The sequence below is a fragment of the Onychostoma macrolepis genome, chromosome 03, assembly GCF_012432095.1.
Source record: "Onychostoma macrolepis isolate SWU-2019 chromosome 03, ASM1243209v1, whole genome shotgun sequence".
Classification (NCBI taxonomy): Eukaryota; Metazoa; Chordata; class Actinopteri; order Cypriniformes; family Cyprinidae; genus Onychostoma; species Onychostoma macrolepis.
The window spans coordinates 15,074,324-15,095,348 of NC_081157.1; the positions used below are offsets into that span (position 1 = coordinate 15,074,324).

The following is a 21,025-nucleotide window of genomic DNA, read 5'->3' on the forward strand; positions in this document are numbered from 1 at the left end:
GTCTGTCGATTGTGTCATAGTGTTTTATATTTATACCATAATTTACTCACTCAAAATTTGGTTTAAACCTGAATGAGTTTCTTTTTTCTGCTGAACATAAATGCTATTTTGAAGAATGTGGGTAACCAAACAGTTGCTGGTCCACAGTGACTTCCATAGTATTTTTCACATTCTTCAAAATATCTTCTTTTGTGTTCAGCACAATAAATAAATTAATACAGGTTTGAGACAACATGCGAGTGAGTAAATAATGACAGAAATTCAATTTTAGGGTGAACTATCCCTTTAATGACAGTCGGCTGCATGTTTAGTTCTGTCCCTGCACGCATGTAATATACAGGCACGCATCCATTTGTCTGTTTCAACTGTTTACCTTCATTTTAGACATAACCAACTGAGTCTATACATAAACCTTGTATCTTTTGACAGTGTTAGCGCAAAAGATAACTTAGTTCAGTAATTCAGGCTTTTTAGTGCGCGCGCTTCAGGTGTACGGGCTCAGAAAAAGCGCACGTCAGACCAGCACGTGAATGAAACGTTTAACCGGCAAAGCTTTAAAACACACGCACATAATGTACTTTTGTGATTGCGAATAAGTGCAGTGTCCCGTGAGAGTAACTTTACCGCTGAGTTAACACTGATGTGAATGTATGTGGCGTTGTACAGTATATTGATACGGAGGCGCCAGAACTGCAACTGAAAGAATGTGCTGTAGCACGATACTAGGATATTTCTCCAAAAGCAGATTGTGGAGACATTTTTATTGTCCACGATCAAAAATCGTCATATCGCGCACCCCTAGTAGCAAGTCTCGGTACTTGCTCTGCTGCTGTAGCAGATCTATTTTGCCAAGACCAAACACATTAACACTGTTATGTACATTACTATGCCGATCCCTCAGAGAGTTATGACAGAGAGTCATTCTACGAAACGGGTGCCATTTTGGTCCGGAACATTCGATGAGATGCATAAGGCACAAAAAATGTCCCAAAGTGTGTTTCCAAAGCTTAAAGTAATTAATTCAAGTGTTCTTGTTAACATGATATACGATAAAATACTTTTTTTAAATTAATTTTTCTATTTTTTTAATCATTTTTCATTAGTACATAGCCAATTACACATGTCCATGTTGACCAATATGATATTTGCATCTAAAATATCACCAAATAGGACTAATTATTATTATTTCATTTTTATTTTTTTTGGACAATTATGTGTCCCTGTTTACATAAGACACATTTATTACAAAAAAAAACTTATTTTTTTTGTAAATATTTTATGATTTGTGTGTGTCCCTCAGTTTGACTTACCACCCCGTCACACTAACTTGTTTTAGCTGCAAATAATGTACTGTTGCTATAAATGACTCCACATTTAGCAGAAATGACATAATTTAAGCCTTGTAGCCACCAAGAACAAAAGTAGGCTAGTCCTGACATTCTTTTACATTGTTTATGTGTTGCTTTTACATGTTAGGCAGGGTTCGTCAAGCTTAAACCAACCACCCCGTCACGCAAAATAGATGGGGAAAACAGTTTTTTATTGCATTTTTTGGATTATTAATGCAAATAAAATTATATTTCAGATTGAATGCATGTATGCTGGGTGTGGAACTTGACTACATGGGAGATCTGTGGCCATTTTGGGATGAAATTTACCACCCCGTCACATACCACCCCGTAACATGTTTTATTGTGACGCAGTGGTAATGGATGTAATTGAGAGGTTCTGCTTCCTGTTTGAATGTGAGGATGTGTGAAATCGAGGATTCTAATCGGCTAATTAATTTATTTTTCTGTTAATTTAACCCTGTTTGGATCATTCACTCATTTACTATATCACTCTTACACGTATCTCTTTCAGTCACTCATCACTCACTATCTGTGTTTAATGAATTACATTTTATCCATTTTTAATGAATTACATTTTGATCTGTCTCCATCATGGCTACATTAAGCACTGCTGAGAGACAACAGTGATGCTGTGCATGTTGGGATGCTGATCCTGAGAGGAGGAAAAAATATCTAGAGCAGGGGTGTCAAACTCGGTTCCTGGAGGGCCGCAGCCCTGCAGAGATTAGTTCTAACACTGCTCCAACACACAAACCAGGTAGTTTTTAAATAAGCCTGAAGTACTTTAATTAGGGTTGAATCTAAACTGTGCAGGGCTGTGGCCCTCCAGGAACTAGTTTGACACCCCTCAGTGAATGTCAGAGATGGAGATGGGATGTAGAGCAAGGAAAAAAGAAGAATATTAGTGATCTAAGTGAACGAGGGAAGCATCAGCTGCATAAAAAGTCGAGGAATCACAACAAGAAGAGAAAAGAGAAAGGCTAGGAAGCACAGACTGTCTTGTCCAGTAGTCAAAGTAGCAGTTAGAATCTTCAAGATCAGATAGTGTACACTCCCTCTTTGAACTGTTGCCCTTTGGTCTGCGCTACAGATCACTGAGCACCAAAACAGCCAGGCACAAGAACAGTTTTCCCCTCAGGCCATATCCCACCTGAACAATACATAACACATCTCAGGACTGTACATCTGTAAATAACTCATCAAACCTTCATCTGTAAATAGCATGCACATTCACAATTCTGTCTATGGACATTTATTTTTCTCTATATTTTTATTACTTTTGTTATTTATAATTTATTGCCTATTCTCTTTATTATTAGTGTTTTTATTACCTTAAATTATATGCATGTCTGCACTATGTTTGTACTTCTGTACTGGAAGCTCCTGACACCAAAACAAATTCCTTGTGTGTGTAAACACATTTGGCAATAAAGTTCTTTCTGATTCTGAGTTAGGATTATAAATAAATGGACACTTGTAGAGAAAAAGAAACAGGCCTATCATTGATAAGTAACTGTTTTTACATATGGTGTACATGACTTGTCCATACCACCCCGTCACAGTAAACCACCCTGTCACATCAGTTACCACCCCGTCACAGGGTCATTTTGTTAAAAATATATAGAAAGGAAATGAAATGTTACATAAATTAATGCTGAATGGTGTTCTTGTTGTGTGGACTAATCCAATAAATTTAAATTTATTTGTATTTTTTAAGTGAATTTGTTTTTTCAGTACAAACAATGAGGCGATTGAAATGTTGAATTCATTTTTCAAGATTGAAAATCTAAGAATAAAAAAAATGCACTAAATTACATACTTTCTATTGATAGATTCTAAAAAAGGGACATTTTACTATTAGGAAAACATTATATTTTAAAAATCTATTTCTTGTTTTACTACTCTAATGACGTACATATTGTCCGTTACAGGGTGGTACAATAAAGGCACCCTTTCCTGAATAAACAGGGCAATAATATTAAGGATTTTGTGCCTGAGGTGGGAAAATGTGTATTCTGAAGGATTAACATATCTTTCAAGTTGTAGGTTTTTGAAAAAAAGGTTTGTCTTTAGTGAAAATTTTGAAAATTGCAAAGTGCAAATGGCACCCGTTTCGTAGAATGACTCCAGAACTGTTTTCATATGTCATCGGTGAGAAATGAGTTTCACAGACAGGAAACACCTTAGGAATCATGCAATAACACGCATCTTTCATGAGGAAAACCTTGAGGTTCACATAAGAGTTAACCCTGGAGAGAAACCTTTCACCTGCCCACAGTGTGGAAGAGTTTCACACTTAAGGGGAGACACTGCAGGCAAAAACACTGTTTTTTCATGCACCTGTCAATTTTGAGATTTTGGGCTTTTTGGTTTTTCATAGTGTTTTTTCAGACTAGTAGAACGAAAACATCCAAAGGACACTGTTAAGTGTTTCTTTTATAGCACTTTATCTATTTGTGTCAATAGATTTCAATTACAACACACATTTTTAAAGGCCATTTTCTCAAAATGAGTTTTTTCTCCTACACTGAGCCATAAATCTCCACTTCAGTAGCACTTACACACACCAAACTTTACATTTTTATTCCTGTCTATATCCTGAAGGTTTTTACAGAGGGATTTGTTCATATATAATTTGCTTGATTATATACAACATTTGAATCCCCCCAAAATTGTCAAAATATAGTGTTTTCTGTCTGTTCTAAGCATTTTCTGAATTATGGAGTGACAAAATGAGATATCCAAAATCCCCTCTGTAAAAACTTTTGACTGTAATAAGTCAAAAAAATTAAACAAGAATTTTGAAACTGACTTCATCCAGTGTTTAGATTTTTGTACTAGAGATGTATGCAAATTAGTGCATATTTCATTAAATAATGCCTCATTTGCATATTTAAACCTAACATTTTAGAAAACTTGTAATACAAAAAAATGTTTGCAATTATCAATGTAATCAATCAACTAGGTAAGCAAGGCAATAACTATTAGTAAAAATCTTTACCTTATTCACCTGCAGTGTCTCGCCTTAAAGGAAACTTTGAAGTTCACATGAGTTTTCACTCTGAAGAGACCTTCTAAATGTAGCCCATATAAGATACTGAACATATGACTACCAAGTTTATCACAATGATTTGGCCTTGATCAGTTACTTTATTTGCATCTGTGACCACCTGTGACCTACTCTGCTTTGAGACTTTGTTTTCTTTTGTCATATGAATGAGCTGTCTCTCATATATTTGATTCAGTATAAGACTTTGAAATCAATATATGTGACCAGTGCTGGCAAAATGAGTCACAATGAGCAAATTTTCAAAAATGAGTTATTTTTATTTTTACATTCTCCATTAAAAGACCTTCAAAATTATGTATGATTTGAAGTCGATGGAGCCAGCAAAGTAAATCTAAAGAGAAACTGATTCAAAGTTTTTGAAAGTTCCAAAGAAAAATCACCTGGCAACATTACTAGATTAATAATCACAATACAGCTATTTTTATTTTATCTTTGTTAGAAATAAGAATAGATGCAAAAAAAGAACAAATATTAGAAAGAAACAATTATAAAATGTAAAAATTACTTGTGTGTTCATTACAAATAAATTGATTATTAATACTACAAAACCAGTTCAATCAAGAGCGGAGAGTGATTCCCTCTTTTCTTTTGTCATTTGATTAATGTTGATGCGATGGCCTATATTAAGACAATGTAATGCATGGATCTAATATAATGTTACACATCCAAAGTTTTTCCCCAACAGTTCCCCAAACATTCACTTAAGATATAAGAGATTGTGTACGTGTAAATATGTGTATGGGGATCGCGCGCAGTCGGAAGCGCCTTTATGCGTGCACTTCGGGTGACAGTCCGAAAAGGTACTCTTCTCAGAAAACATACAAAAAAAAAGATTATTTTGGATGTTTAATTGCTATTTGGAGCATTGGGATCACTAGACGAGGGCTTAATGAACAAATTTTTGTCAAAACCTCAAATTCAACCAAAATCAACATTTTTCACTTTTTTGCCTGTAGCTCAAAATTAGCCCATCCGCATTCTGAATTATTTTACCAGCACGGGTCACACATTCCATGAATCGATCTACAGTGCAGTTCGATTCTTTTAGGTTTTTTTATTTTGTTTGCTTACAGTTTTTCTCAATTTCTCAATAACTGTACAGTAAATGTTTTAACTGAGATCTTATTCTTTTTTTAAGTGCTTTATGTATTGTAATGTGTGTTTGTGTTTTTCTCAGGAGATATGAATTCTCCTGCCAGGCTGTTATTGAAAATAAGAACATGTTCTTAATTGACTTGCCTGGTTAAATAAAGGTTAAATAAATAAAAACACTATAACTGTTTCAGTTGGTCTAATTTCAGTTCTCAAAACAAAGACATTTTTCAGAACCATAAAGACATTTCACTTATTTTCACATGATTAACCATGTGCTCATTAGGGGTGAGCGATATCGTCTGCGATAATATTGTAATTGTTGTTTTAATGATGTGAGATTTGACATTATCGAGTATTTTGCAAAAACCATTCAAAACACAAAACAGTGCACGCATACAGTGTATATGAAGTCTAGACTAGTGCGAGTGCACATTTAGAGTGTGTTCTTTCACTGCATAATTCGGTCTATTAAATTTAGGTGTGCCACGATTGATCGGCTACCGATCACTAGCGGCCGATAATCTTGTTGGGATGTTTGATCGGCGGTCTTTATAAAGGCTGATCTCAAAAAGCCGATCTCAAGCTGATGTTGCGCCTGCCGTCAGAGGGTTGGCACGACATACAGCGTCACCATCTCTGTCCAAGTACACCCGGCTGCAGCCTGCAGATCGAGGCGGGGCTGTCGACACGTGCAGCCCCGCTCACAATGATTCTCATTGGTTAGTGGCAAAGTAATGACGTCGACGCCGCGGTAAATAGGAAATGCGGTTGAAACAATAGGCCTACATGGTATTAATACTTAATTATATAAAACAAAACTGTGACCCCGTTAATTACTTATACCTGGTAAAAATATATAGTATTAAACAATACATTGTAAATTTGTTAATTTTTGGAAAACGTTTCATTATGTACATTTCCAAGCAAGAATCCAATTACTGCTTTTGAATTGTCACATTGCAATGTCAACGAATATAGTTTATTTACAACTTTTAAGTTATTTCTATTCATGTGCATTGGTCATTTACCACTTATAAGTTATTTATGGTCGTTTTTTTATTTTAATTTCAGTATGCTTTACTGTTACATGTATTATTAACATTTAAATAAAAGTTCAATATTCTCAGCAAGTGTCATGTCTTAAGATGTTATTAAAATTAATGGTCACACTTTACAATAAGGTTCATTAAACATTAATGTATTAACTAACATGAACTAACCATGAACAATACATTTGTTATTGTATTTACTAATCTTCGTTTACGTTAGTTATTGAAAATACAGTTGTTTATTGTTTGTTCATGTTAGTTAACAGAGCATTAACTAATGTTAGCAAGATTAATAATGTATTAGTACATGTTGAGATTAACATTAACAAAGATTAATAAATGCTGTATAAGTGCAGTTCATTATTAGTTCATGTTAACTAAAGAACCATATTGTTAACAAATTAATAATTTTTGGATTTACTTGACAATGAAAAGCTTATGGTAAAAAATACCAGCATTGTTTGTATATGAATAACATGCCAAGACAATTATTTCCTTGTTATTTATTTAGGTATGAAAGTTTAATTCTGATAAAGAAAGGTGAAATTTGTACATCTGTATATAACACATCTTTTTGTACATATAAATCTCTGGTTAAACATTAACATCCTTTACACACTTTCTTCAGAATCAGAATCAGAAAGAGCTTTTATTGCCAAGTATGCTTGCGCATACAAGGAATTTGTTTTATTGTCATAAGCTTACAGTTTACAGAGACAACAACGACACACAGACAATAAAAATAAGATGAGAATAAAAAAATACACATATATAAATATAAATAAACAAATTTAACTGTTCATAAGTTGGATTGCCTGGAGGAAGAAACTGTTATAATAAATACATGTAATAATAAATACAACAACAGCTGAGAGTATTAACATTCTGAACACTGTAAGCACATCTACAAAAGTAAGTATACTTCAGCCAAGGAGCTGCGTAAAAGGATAGTTCACCCAAAAATGAAGATTTTGGTCTATGACTGTACATGTATATTGTATATACTTCCACAGTATTTTTTCCCCCCCAATACAATGGAAGTCAATGGGGACCACCAACTGTTTGGTTACCAGTCATTGTCTTCATCTTTTGTGTGAACACAAAAGACTGAGGCAGCAGCTGCTGGACCGAGGAGTAAGACTGAGGCTACGGCTGCTGGACCGAGGAGGAAGACTGAGGCTGCTGGACTAAGGAGGACTGAGGCTGCGGCTGCTGGACCGAGGAAGACTGTGGCAGCGGCTGCTGGACCGAGGAAGACTGAGGCAGCGGCTGCTGGACCGAGGAAGACTGAGGCAGCGGCTGCTGGACCGAGCAGGAAGACTGAGGCTACGGCTGCTGGACCAAGGAGGACTGAGGCAGCGGCTGCTGGACCGAGCAGGAAGACTGAGGCTACGGCTGCTGGACCAAGGAGGACTGAGGCAGCGGCTGCTGGACCGAGGAGGAAGACTGAGGCTGCGGCTGCTGGACCGAGGAGGAAGACCGAGGCTGGATTGGTGGTGAAGCATGGGTGGCGATGTGCTTCAGCAAATTTGGACCACATTTTAAAATGGTGAAATCTGAAAGGGTAAAAAAAGAAAATAAGTTTGTTGAAAATTGCCTAAATTGAACCTTCACTTGTTTGCATTTTGGTCTGGATGGTGGACAGTCGCAAGACAGAATTTTCATCAGCACCATCCATGAGCAAGCACATTTTTTTTGTGATTTGAGCAAAAAAGACCCATGGTCAATGTGCAGAATGCAGACAATTAAGTTTACCTGAGCCTTAAAATTAAACATTCTACTACAAATTCACAAGCAATTAAATCAGAAGCATGCACAGTGCATAGCTGGCTGGTTCGGCACCATATTAAACTTTAACTAAAGTGACATAAGCAAAAGACAGTTAAACTCACCATGATGTTGCACTGCCCACTAAAAGTGATTTTTGATGTGATAATACATCAGTTGTGGCATACTGGTGTAATTGCAGAATGGGCACTCACTAGTGCAGTTTTTTTAAATACTGCTCACATTTCCCCTTGCTTAACAGTTTTGTGCATTTTTGCAAGGGGAAATGGCTCTTAAAAGAGCCGTTGGGTTATAAAATGAAGAACAACAAAAGAGAGGAGAGAGATGGAGGGGCGGGGATAACAATGACAAGACTCTGCAAAAAAAAAAAGGAAATACAGAGAATCAGTATTAGCATAAAATGTTTTTTTTTTTTTTTTTTACTCATGCAGGGGTGTCCAAAGTCGGTCCTGGAGGGCCACTGTCCTGCAGAATTTAGCTCTAACTTGCCTCAACACACCTGCCTAGAAGTTTCTAGTATGCCTAATAAGATCATGATTGGCTGGTTCAGGTGTGTTTATTGGGGATGGAGCTGAACTCTGCAGGACAGTGGTCCTCCAGGAGCAGGATTGGGCACCTGCTCTAGTGCATATACTGTATAGCAGCATAACAGTATGTAATATAAAAAACGAGCTCTACTTTCAAGGACTGTTAAACTTAATCATACTTTTTGTTGAATTATTATTATTAAATGTAGTTTACTGTTTATTTTAATAATGTATAATTAATAATAATAATAAAATCGAAATATTTTACATTTAATCATTTTATTCACAGAAAAACAATATAAATTTGTATAGCTATTATTAATATGAACTTGTCCTATATTACTTCTGCTGGTTCAGTTTTGCCACTGTATTTATTTTTAAGGGTCTTATTTTGGGAACACTATATCCTAATCATAATCCCACCATAATTGAAATCAAAATCAATAGTGGATAAATGTTGTGTTTGTAGTAAACAGCCACGGATCAGTAGCAGACTCCTGTGTGAAAGCATAGTCAGTGCTACTTCTGCAGCACTTACGTACCGCACATGGACTGCATGCGCACTGCAAACATAGTATGTGTGAACCTGGCTTAACACTGCCTCACATACAGCTGACGAAATCAGGCTTGTGCTGTGTGTAATCTATTGTGCCGCAATTGCACGATTGTCAAAACAAAAATGCAGTGCATGATCAAATATTTAGGTGAGATAAATATATATTTTTTAAAAATGAAGAAAAAAATAAATGCCCCTCACAAGTGTCACCTAAGAGGGGAATTAATTTTCAAAACTGAAAGTCAGGACCTGAATTCCAAAAATTCAAAAAATTTTGATTGGATCATCACTAATTTCTGGTTAAGCTGCTTTGGGCACAACGCTGTTGAGAAGACGGAGAAAGCCCGCAATGACAGGAAACACTGGGATCTAACAATGTTTTGTAAAAAAACAAAACAAAACTCCTGAAACATGTCTCATATAGTAGAGCAGTCACTGCAATTTATAAAATAAATCAAATAAATCTGTATGTTTTAATTAAGATATAACCCCCTTTGTAATCCTTAACATTTTCATAAGTAACTGTAATTTAATTACACATTTTTTTTCTCAGTAACTAACTGATTACAATTACATTTATTTTGTAATTAAATTACGTAATTAAGTTACATGTAACTACTTCCCAACACTGATGTTCAGCATATTGGGCAACATGTATTTAAATATCAATTTCACCAATGAACTCGGAATTGCTCTAACACCTGTTTTATTGCTTTCTATCAAGCAGTTTGCGAACGGGACTTTTATTCGGTTGTGGCGTATGATGTCATAAATAAGCGCCGCGCTCCTGCATCTGTTGTGATTCGGGTGAAGAAAGGTTTGTATTTTAAGTATTTAAAATGTTTAAATACCGTGCAGTCTATTTTATAGTTTTTGCAATAACTTTGAAACGAATCAGTTGCTATTTAATATATTGTAACGATTTCTTTATACATTAATAAACGTAATTTTTGTGAATAACGTGCATCAGCACATTAGTAACTAAGAAAGGTGCGTCTCATTTCGCTCCCTATTTCCTAAATCAGTTTATGGTAAACACAAATTCGTTGATTGGCAAGAACTGATGGAGAAACAGAGCTTTTCGAAACTCCTAGTCAACTGAACCAAATGCATTACAAAGTGATTCATTGATTCAACGCACGCTGACGAGAATTGCTAGTCAAAGCACAGTAAATGTAACCAGGACAACAAACATGTAAGTTAGTGTAATGTCAGCTTTTACAAACTAACAGCAAATGTTTTTTTTTCTTTCTTTTTTTTTCTATTTTTTTATGAATGTGTAATCTATTAAATTTAATTTAAAAGTAATTTAAATACCAAATGTAAATTATGAATGCCTAAATTATTTATTTCTAGGGAGAGCTGATTGAGAGCACCCAGAGATTTAGTTCAGATTTATTTTTTCTTTGTGTTAATTATTCTCATCTTAAATGTGACAGAGTGTGCAAACACAGAAAAACTCCTGGTGAAGCAGTTGAGATTCACATGACACTATTATAAAGATGGAGTTTAAAGAGGAGAGTCAAGACATGAAGATTGAAGAAGAATTCAGAGTCAAATATGAAGATACTGAGGAACAAACAGGTTGGTTTTCATTCTCAAAGCTGAACTTCTACTCAAAGTCATCTGGTCATTATTAAAATGTTGACTTCTACAGAAATCAATGATACTTTTGAAGAATGTCATAAGTTTTCTAATTAAAGTGGTTTTATTTGACATGGAGAGGGTTGTCTCGTGCAGTCAGGAAGGAGTTGAAAATGGAGCTGTCAAGTCTGACACTTTGTGCTTCTTGCAGTGGACTTAGCACAGTATTTGCATACTTTATCACAAGTGGATTAGAAGCAATATTTGTCAAATACACAGATGTTTTCATGAAGCAATATAAACAATTTTTTTGTACCGCTTCAAACAGAGCCTGTACAAGTATAAAATTTAACATAAGCTTACACTATTAAAATACCTATTAAGAGGGGTCTATATTTTTTTTATCAGTTCTATTTTGGTAAACATGACACAATATAACATTTAACATGAATTTCTGCTATTATAAAAGCCCATATTTGCATGGGCGGCACTAGGGAGGGGCTAGCAGGTGCTGCAGCACCCCCATACATTAAAAATAAATAAATAACATTTGACTCGCATGAATAACTTGTCAAGTCACCTTTATTTATATAGCGTTTTTAACAATACAGATTGTGTCAAAGCACTTAACAGTATCAAATTGGAGGATAGAGTGTCAGTAATGTATAATGATAAGATTAAACACTCAATTTTCAGTTAAAGGCATTTCATTATTGAATTCAGAGATGTCATTGTCTAGCTCAGTTTAGTTTAAATAGTATCTGTGCAATCAAATCGGTGATAATCGCTAGAAATTAAGTGTCCCCAACTGAGCAAGCCAGAGGCGACAGCGGCAAGGAACCAAAACTCCCTCTGTGACAGAATGGAGAAAAAAAAACCTTGGGAGAAACCAGGTTCAGTCGGGGGGCCAGTTCTCCTCTGACCAGACGAAACCCGCAGTTCAAAAGTTTATATTTCTATTTTTTATTTTGTTGCAATTTCTAACAATAATAGTATTATGTAGTTAGGTATTTTATTATATTTTTAGTTATTTAGTTATATTTATAGTTTTATTGTATTTAATCGAGGTCTTCACTGGGGATATGTCTCTGGGGCTCATCTGGGTGTCCTGGTCTCCGCTGACGATCAGGGCTGTAGACATCATCTCTTGGTGCTGATCCACCATCTGATCGGATACGGACTGAGAAACAGAATAGGAAAGAAACAGACAAATATTAGCATAGATGCCATTCTACTTACGATGTAACGAGTACATCGTGTGTTATGGGGAGTGTTCCCGGTTCCGGTTGATCTCTAACTAATGCAGCCTAACAAAACTTGTGCAATGCAATAGAACATAAAGTGATCTGCAGTCGCACATTTCGTAATGTCATAGCATTTTATTTTATAAATGGATCAGTTCCTTGTAGGGGTGGGCGATATGACCAAAATCTTATATCACGATATGACTAATTTTATATCACGATAACGATATATATCACGATATAGTAATTTTTTTTCTTTTAAAAAAGTTTTTGATATTAAAATCTTTGATACCATAGAATTTTCATAATCCTTGTCACCAATGTTAATATCAAACTAATACAAGCCTAAAAATAGACAAAAAAAAAAAACTCCAGCTCACTGAAAATAAATAAACAGTCAGTGATGAAATAAGTATAAGAAACTAATTGCAAGCAATAGCACAAAAACTACAATAAATAAACGCTATATACATTGTGTAAATTAATTAGTCTTCACTGTTAATTATATCTATCTATCTATGGCTGCATTTACACTGCAGGTCTTGATGTCCAATTCCGATTTTGTGACTATATCCTTTTTTTTTGGACGACGTGCTTACATTTCTTTTAAAAGTGACCCGTATCCGATGTGTGCCTTTTACACTGCACTTGGTGATACAAGCCAAAAATAGCATATGACATCACAAATCAATTTGAATAGTACATTAAGTTTAATTTATTGACATGTAATTCATATAGAAACGTTTTTAATGCAATAGTTACATCTATACATCAAAATAATTATATATCCTAGTACAAATTCTTCAGGACAGTGATGTACGCAGCTCCGCTGAAAGCTTGCGAGTGGAATAATACTCAGGTGGTAGATATTAAGCTGTGTTATTTTAGTAATTAAAACTAAATGCGTTCATCAGTGATTGTATATCAAAGGCAGGGACATGTTTGTGTGCATTTTATTTTGTGGTTTCAATGGAACGAACGGGACTGAAGCGCTCGTCTGAGCACGAGCCGCCGTCACTGACAACAGCACTCAGCTTGATTTCAAAAGCAACACATTTCAGCGTCAGACCGCCTTTTATTTAACACAAACGAACGAAATTAATACTCTGCTACTCAACTAGAGATGTTTCATTTTTTACAGGTTTGTCTGTACCGCGAAATGTTTCAAAAACCTCACTTTTCAATGACGTAGGAGTCGCATTTACAGGGAATATCCGATTTGTCCGCTTACACGGCAGGCGCAAGTGCACGTATCCGATTCAAATCTGATTTATTTCCACATATGAATGAGGCCTGAAACCGATCGGAGAATATCGGAATCCATGTGATTTTTTCCTGCTTACACGGTCGTGGGCCATATCCGATCTGTGCCACATGGGAGAAAAAAATCGGAATTGGGTCACTTGAACCATGCAGTGTAAATGCGGCCTGTGATAGATATAATTAACGTGTATTATGTATAGATTATATATATATATATATATATATATATATATATATATATATATATATTTTTTTTTTATTATTATTATTTCTTCTTATTAAAGTTACAAAAGTGATTTAGTCAAGAGCAGTGAGAGATTTTCTAGCAATGTGCTATGATTAATATGAATGGCAGACAGAACGAATATTGGGCAGCTTCCCCTTTAAGACCGAAGTCCGGATCCAATATACTGTTACATGCGTTTTCTCTTTTAGCTGTTTCCTCTCTCTTAAGACCTAAATCGCTGTCGATTATGAGGATACTTGCCAAGACGGGGATTCTGACGCATATAAGTGTTTATGTAATCGTTCAAAGTCAATAAAGCGGCAAAAAAAAAAAAGAAGCGAGGTCCTCTCACACAGAAACAGAGACGCATATAACTCTGTTGTTTGTGTTTCAACGGCTTAAAATCGGTTGTTTTAAAACTGCAGTGCTTAAAAACGCATGTCCATGCTACAGATGTAGTCCCTCGTTTAGGAACGAGCTCCTCGTTTTGTTCTGGTCGTTCTTCACCTGGTTCTGTCTCCTCTTCACGCCCCGTGGTGGTGTGTAAAGATCTCAGTCATCCAAATGATTAAAAAGTATTACCGTAAACAATGTATTTTGTGACACCACGAAATAAACGATAGAACATAATATGAAACGATAGACTTTTTATTTCGTCCATCCGATATATATCGTCATATCGCACAGCCCTAGTTCCTTGTGCCAAGTAGGCCTGCCCCCGACTAAAGATTTAAAAGATTTAATCTAAAGTCGCATGTTTTTATTAAATTGATTAACCCCTTTGCCGTCACCCCCCATTTTCGGCATGGAGAATCAAATGACATACGCAAAATTATAAGGCTGCTGCTCATGAGTCTTTCTGTCTAAATACATAATCAACATGTTCACAAAGCCGACACTTCAAAGTCTACTGTTAAAGAATCAGAATTACTCAGACTGTTATGATAATGAAGATATATTAGCTCAAACATGAAAACAAAAATATAAATATTAAAAACATGTGTGTGGTACATGCTTTTAGAAACACAATGAAGCTAAAGCCACAAGTCTACTAATGCTTCATATTAAATTTCAGGAGATAATCTCTAAAACTGAATTTTATGAAACATTTTCTAAGACCATGTCGTGTGTTTTTAGAAGGCTAATAAAATGTATGACCCCTGTAAGCTCTCCTGTAAGCTGTAGCCTCATGTCTGGCTCGGCAAACTGCCCCATTCATGATTCTACTGTTCTCGCACGACAAACTTTTCACACCTCCGCCAGGTATGACACACAATCCTCATTATTCCTTTATAATTATTCTTTTGTATTATTCAGCAATTTTTAGCCTTTATTCTGGCATTACAATGTTTACCAAGCCACATCGCTTCAATCCCAGTATAAATTAACCCAACTATTATCAAAAGTATTTCTAAAAAAAAAATACAACTGAACATTTTCTTACGACCTTACGTAAATTATTCTGACAAAAATGCATTATGAAGAAGAACTGTTCTGCAGCTGCATTAGAGCTAACATTAGCATCAAGCTACATAAGACAAATTATGAGATTATTAGTACACCTTTGCTCAGAACTCACTTTAAACTACCATCGAGTGTTTGTAATAACTTCCTTTTACGATCACATGTGGAATTTGGTCGTTTACTGTTGATAAAATATGCTATTTATAGCCTTTTATGTCGCTGCACAAATTAGCATTTTAGATGTACACATTCTTTATTGTTATGAAAATATCACAAGAAAATCACATACAAACCATATCATAATCGTGTGTTTATTATCTTTATTCTTTGTGTGTAAAAGTGTTTATCTGGGTTTGTTATGGTCAGAAATTAACGCAGATGTGCATCACAGGATGAGACGGGGCGGGATGTGATGCGCAATACGGCTGACATTTTCACCAGAAAATCGGCTTTCTTTGACTCATACTACGACCACGGAAGAATAAACACAGAGATACAGCGCTGGAAAGTGCTAATGCTAAATAGCTTAAATCAGTGGAAAATGAATAGAAATTATGATTCCGTCTGAAGAAATATGAAGTAAACATGAGTAAATATATCTATATATCTCCATGTATATGCATCGTTGGACTATAAGCCCTTATTGATGCTGTTCAGTGAAGCTATGTGAAAACAAATAAACTGCTACAGACGTGACTGAATATGAATGCGTGGTGAATTTCTATTCCAAATTATGACGCGTACGGATTTATTATTTTGCACTCCTGACATAAATGAATAAATTACTGTCACTGCAACAATGTTTTATCAAAACAGTGGTCAAATATTGAAGCTAGAGTCTTTCATTTTTCTAATGATGCACAGTTTGTCCAGATCAAGTAAGTGTTCAAATGTTTTAACGTGCTGTTAAAGTGAAACAAGAATAATCTGAGGCCATCGCCGATCTTTGTCCGTAATAATAACCTACTAAACCATTCTTTAATATATAAGCATTTAGGTGTAGCCTATTTTGTGGTCAAGTGCGTGCATAAAGATTGCCGCAAAGCACCGGCAAAATATTGATTATGAATGCCTTGGGGGGGGGAAAGAAGACATTGTAATTATTTATTACTAAACTAGTGCTTTCTCAGTCAGTGTCGGCTGAAGTTGCCGAATGCTGACGCTGACTGGCCATTTCCACAGTAGGCTAATGGATGTGCCTTTTAATAGAGAAATGCACCTTTTCATACAGACTACATAATCAGACATTTCAAGCTTTCTATAGATTTATTTTTTTATGTTTGTGAGCCGGTTCATTGTTGTGACGCGAGGGATGCAAGGGATTTCCCGGGCGCCTCCATGTCATACAGTAAGCGCGATAATAGTCCCACACTCCTCATAAACACTTGAAATGCGCCTATATAGCTATTTTATTATTCATATAAAAAATAATAATAATACCCTGTTTTGGTCATATTTACTATTAATTGCCCAGCTCCCCCTGTGAATGATCTAGAACCCCCTCAGCACCTGCGTTCAAAATTCTCTGACGCCGCCCTTGCAGAATGAGCCAGCTGGCTGCTCTCGATTTGCTCTTGATGGCAAACGTCACAGTGACACGGCGTCAGTTCCATCTCAAGTCATTTCTAATCAGCAAGCAGTACTTTAAGACAGATGCCGATCGGTCTGCATAGTGCTGCTTCAAGTTGAAGTACTAATACTGCTTTCAAGTGCACCTGAGAAGATCCTACATTCTGAGAAAAAAAAAAAGAAGAAAAAAAAAAGAAGAATGCACTGTTGAGCTCAGCAACATAAAAAGGCCTGGATGTCCACAAAGGACAACAGTGGTGGATGATTGGAGAATCCTCTCCATGGTAAAGAAAAACCCTTTCACAACATCCAGCCAAGAGAAGAACACTCTCCAGGAGGTAGGCATGTCACTGTTAAAGTCTACAATCAAGAGAAGACTTCACGAGAGCAAATACAGAGGGTTCACCACAAGGTGCAAACAAGGCCAGATATTAGACTTTGCCAAAAAAAACAAACAAACAAACCACTTCTAGAAAAGCATTCTTTGGATGGCTGAAATTAAGATCAACCTGTACCAGAATGACGGGAAGGAAAAAATATGGAGAAGGCTTGGAACAGCTTATGATCAAAAGCATATAATATCATCTGTGAAATAGGGAAATAAATCTCGTCAGTAAAGCCGGTTCTGTGATTATATTGATCTGTGATTATATCGCGTTCATAATCGCAGATGAATCACCTGCGATTATGAACATGGTTTTGCGTAGCTTGTCAGTGACTACGGCTCTGTGTATTAAATGCCGCTCCACCTGAAAGCACATGATGGAGATTTACTACTAATCACAGAACCGGCTTTACTGACGAGATGCGCATGACAATCGCATGCGATTAATTGCACAGCCCTAATGTGAAACATGGTGGAGCAGTGTGATGGCATGAACATTAAGTTTGTATACCGGTAAAAAGGGCTAAAACTTACATTTCACATCTTCACCATCCATAAATAAATTCAGAATCAATCAATTTGCAATTACTAGGGCTGTGACGGTCGCCGTGACAACCGCATCACCGCGATGGTCGGTTGTCACCGCGGTTGTCTATTGCCACCGGCGGTAGTGCACGTGACGTCACACACTCTATAACAAGCATAATACAAAGTTTTGTATACAAGTGTAATAATATACAGTTGCAGATTGTTTTATTTAGACTATAAATCTATGCTAATTCACTAATTACCTCAAACGCCATGCACGGCATTTCCTTTAGATTGGCAGGTTTGAGCGCAGGAAAATACAGTTTATTCTGCATTTAGCAAATTTATTTCGTGATGAGCGATGTACCTTTTTGGGAAACCAAATACTACATCGCCGATCTGGAATCATTTCCATTCATGTCACTCATCCGCGTTTGTACAAGTGTCTTCAAGTTCACGTGATCGCAAACGCCCGGCTGGTCAGGTTTGTATTGGTGAGGCTTTCTCCAAACTGGTCAAATACGAACGAGACGGCGGTAAATGGAAGATGCTAACAAGTAATGTGGCAACATACGCCGCGATTCCTATTCCACAGAGTGCGCACGCTTGCATGGTGGGGGAACAGTGAACCGTGTCTAAAACGGGAGCCACGTCGCAGCACAACAGGTTTAGTCTGTCTACACAGGACATTTGAACTTTGTGTCTGTACGTCATAAATAGGACGAGGCAGTTTACTGTGAGGGATTTGTTGGTCGTATCGCACTGCATCTAGTGTAGACCGCATCACTAATTATAATGGGTTCTCGCCGCGCCGCTCGCGTGAGGTAGACAGGGTGTATTTAACTTTCTTATTTAAGGCTACTTTCCTATTTAACTGTATTATTTCTTTGATATTTATATTAGTGTTTTGCAGGCTGAGTGTTCACTGATGGAAGTGCTAAAGTAAACACGCACGTTTGTTAATAGATGATTGAGCCTCATTTATTTATTTTTGCGATTCAGAATTATATATATATAAATATACACAACACAGCGCCACCGGCGGTAGTTGGTCCATTACCACCGCGGTGGTAAAAATCTGCCACCGTCACAGCCCTAGCAATTACCTCTTGTCTGGGTAGATGTTGTTAGAAGTTTCAGGAACTTTTTTTTTCCTGGTGTCCGTGCTTGCTCAGTCAGGGTTCGAACTACTTGGAGCTTGAGAAAGGACCGTCTTTAGGTTCAGATAACAGGTTACCAGAAATTAATCACTCAGAGACTTGTTTTAATAAAATTTAACGAATCACCATTGAAATGGTTTCGTTTTATTAAAAACAATAACTCATAAGCAATACATCAAAAGTAACAGCGAGTAGTCTTCACCACGAAGTGTCAGCCCTAATAAAATCATCTACAAGTATTTATGTAGTCTTGCATTTATACTTGATCATAAATTATGTTGGAAATCACATATAAATCCTATAAAAACAAAAATGTCCAAATCCATTGCAATATTAAATAGAATAAAACATATTTTGAATGAAAAAACTTTATGTATTGTATTGTGCGTTCATAGTTCCATACATTACTTATTGTGTGGAGGTGTGGGGTCACGCATATAAATCCAATTTACATTCTATATACAGTATAATATACAAACCCGATTCCAAAAAAGTTGGGACACTGTACAAATTGTGAATAAAAACAGAATGTGGAAGTTTCAAATTTCAATATTTTATTCAGAATACAACATAGATGACATATCAAATGTTTAAACTGAGAAAATGTATCATTTTAAGGGAAAAATAAGTTGATTTTAAATTTCATGGCATCAACACATCTCAAAAAAGTTGGGACAAGGCCATGTTTACCACTGTGTGGCATCCCCTCTTCTTTTTATAACAGTCTGCAAACGTCTGGGGACTGAGGAGACAAGTTGCTCAAGTTTAGGAATAGGAATGTTGTCCCATTCTTGTCTAATACAGGCTTCTAGTTGCTTAACTGACTTAGAAAACATTTGGCGCATCATAAAGAGGAAGATGCGACAAAGAAGACCTATGGTTGAAAGATCTGGACTGCAGGCTGGCCATTTCAGTACCCGGATCCTCCTTCTACGCAGCCATGATGTTGTAATTGATGCAGTATGTGCTCTGGCATTGTTATGTTGGAAAATGCAAGGTCTTCCCTGAAAGAGACGACGTCTGGATGGGAGCATATGTTGTTCTAGAACTTGGATATACCTTTCAGCATTGATGGTGCTTTTCCAGATGTGTAAGCTGCCCGTGCCACACGCACTCTTGCAACCCCATACCATCAGAGATGCAGGCTTCTAAACTGAGCGCTGATAACAACTTGGGTTGTCCTTGTCAAGTCAAGTCACCTTTATTTATATAGCGCTTTTACAATACAGATTGTGTCAAAGCACTTAACAGTATCAAATTGGAGGATAGAGTGTCAGTAATGTATAATGATAAGATTAAACACTCAATTTTCAATTTTCAGTTAAAGGCATTTCATTATTGAATTCAGAGATGTGATTGTCTAGCTCAGTTTAGTTTAAATAGTATCTGTGCAATCAAATCGGCGATAATCGCTAGAAATTAAGTGTCCCCAACTGAGCAAGCCAGAGGCGACAGCGGCAAGGAACCAAAACTCCCTCTGTGACAGAATGGAGAAAAAAAAACCTTGGGAGAAACCAGGCTCAGTCGGGCGGGGCCAGTTCTCCTCTGACCAGACGAAACCCGCAGTTCAAAAGTTTATATTTCTATTTTAATTTTGTTGCAATTTCTAACAATAGTAGTATTATGTAGTTAGGTATTTTATTATATTTTAGTTATTTTGTTATTTTTGGTTGATATATCTGGGGATATATCTCTGGGGGTCATCTGGGTGTCCGGGTCTCCGCTGACGATCAGGGCTGTAGACATCATCTCTTGGTGCTGATCCACCATCTGATCAGATACGGACTGAGAAACAGACTAGGAAAGAAACAGACAAATATTAGCGTAGATGCCATTCAACTTACGATGTAACGAGTACATCGTGTGTTATGGGGAGTGTTCCCGGTTCGGTTGATCTAATTAATACAGCCTAACAATCCTTTAACGGATTTGAATAATAGAAGCGTATTAATGTGTTATGTGTAAGCCAGGCTAAAGAGATGGGTCTTTAATCTAGATTTAAACTGACAGAGTGTGTCTGCCTCCCGAACAGTGTTAGGTAGACTGTTCCAGAGTTTGGGTGCTAAATAGGAATAGGATCTGCCGCCCGCAGTCGATTTTGATATTCTAGGTATTATCAAACGGCCGGAGTTTTGAGAACGCAGCGGACGTGGAGGACTATAATG

At 36.5% G+C, this 21,025-nt stretch overlaps 1 protein-coding gene across 1 annotated transcript in view; it reads left to right on the forward strand.

Moving 5' to 3' along the window:
• The first annotated feature begins 10,133 nt into the window (after positions 1 to 10,133).
• LOC131534715 (gastrula zinc finger protein XlCGF57.1-like) overlaps positions 10,134 to 21,025 on the forward strand; it is a 41,851-nt gene continuing 30,959 nt past the window's right edge. The window contains exons 1-2 of the mRNA XM_058767756.1: positions 10,134 to 10,254; positions 10,877 to 11,021. Of these exons, the coding sequence (XP_058623739.1) occupies positions 10,940 to 11,021 (82 nt within the window). The 5' untranslated portion in view covers positions 10,134 to 10,254; positions 10,877 to 10,939. The remainder of the gene's footprint in view (positions 10,255 to 10,876; positions 11,022 to 21,025) is intronic.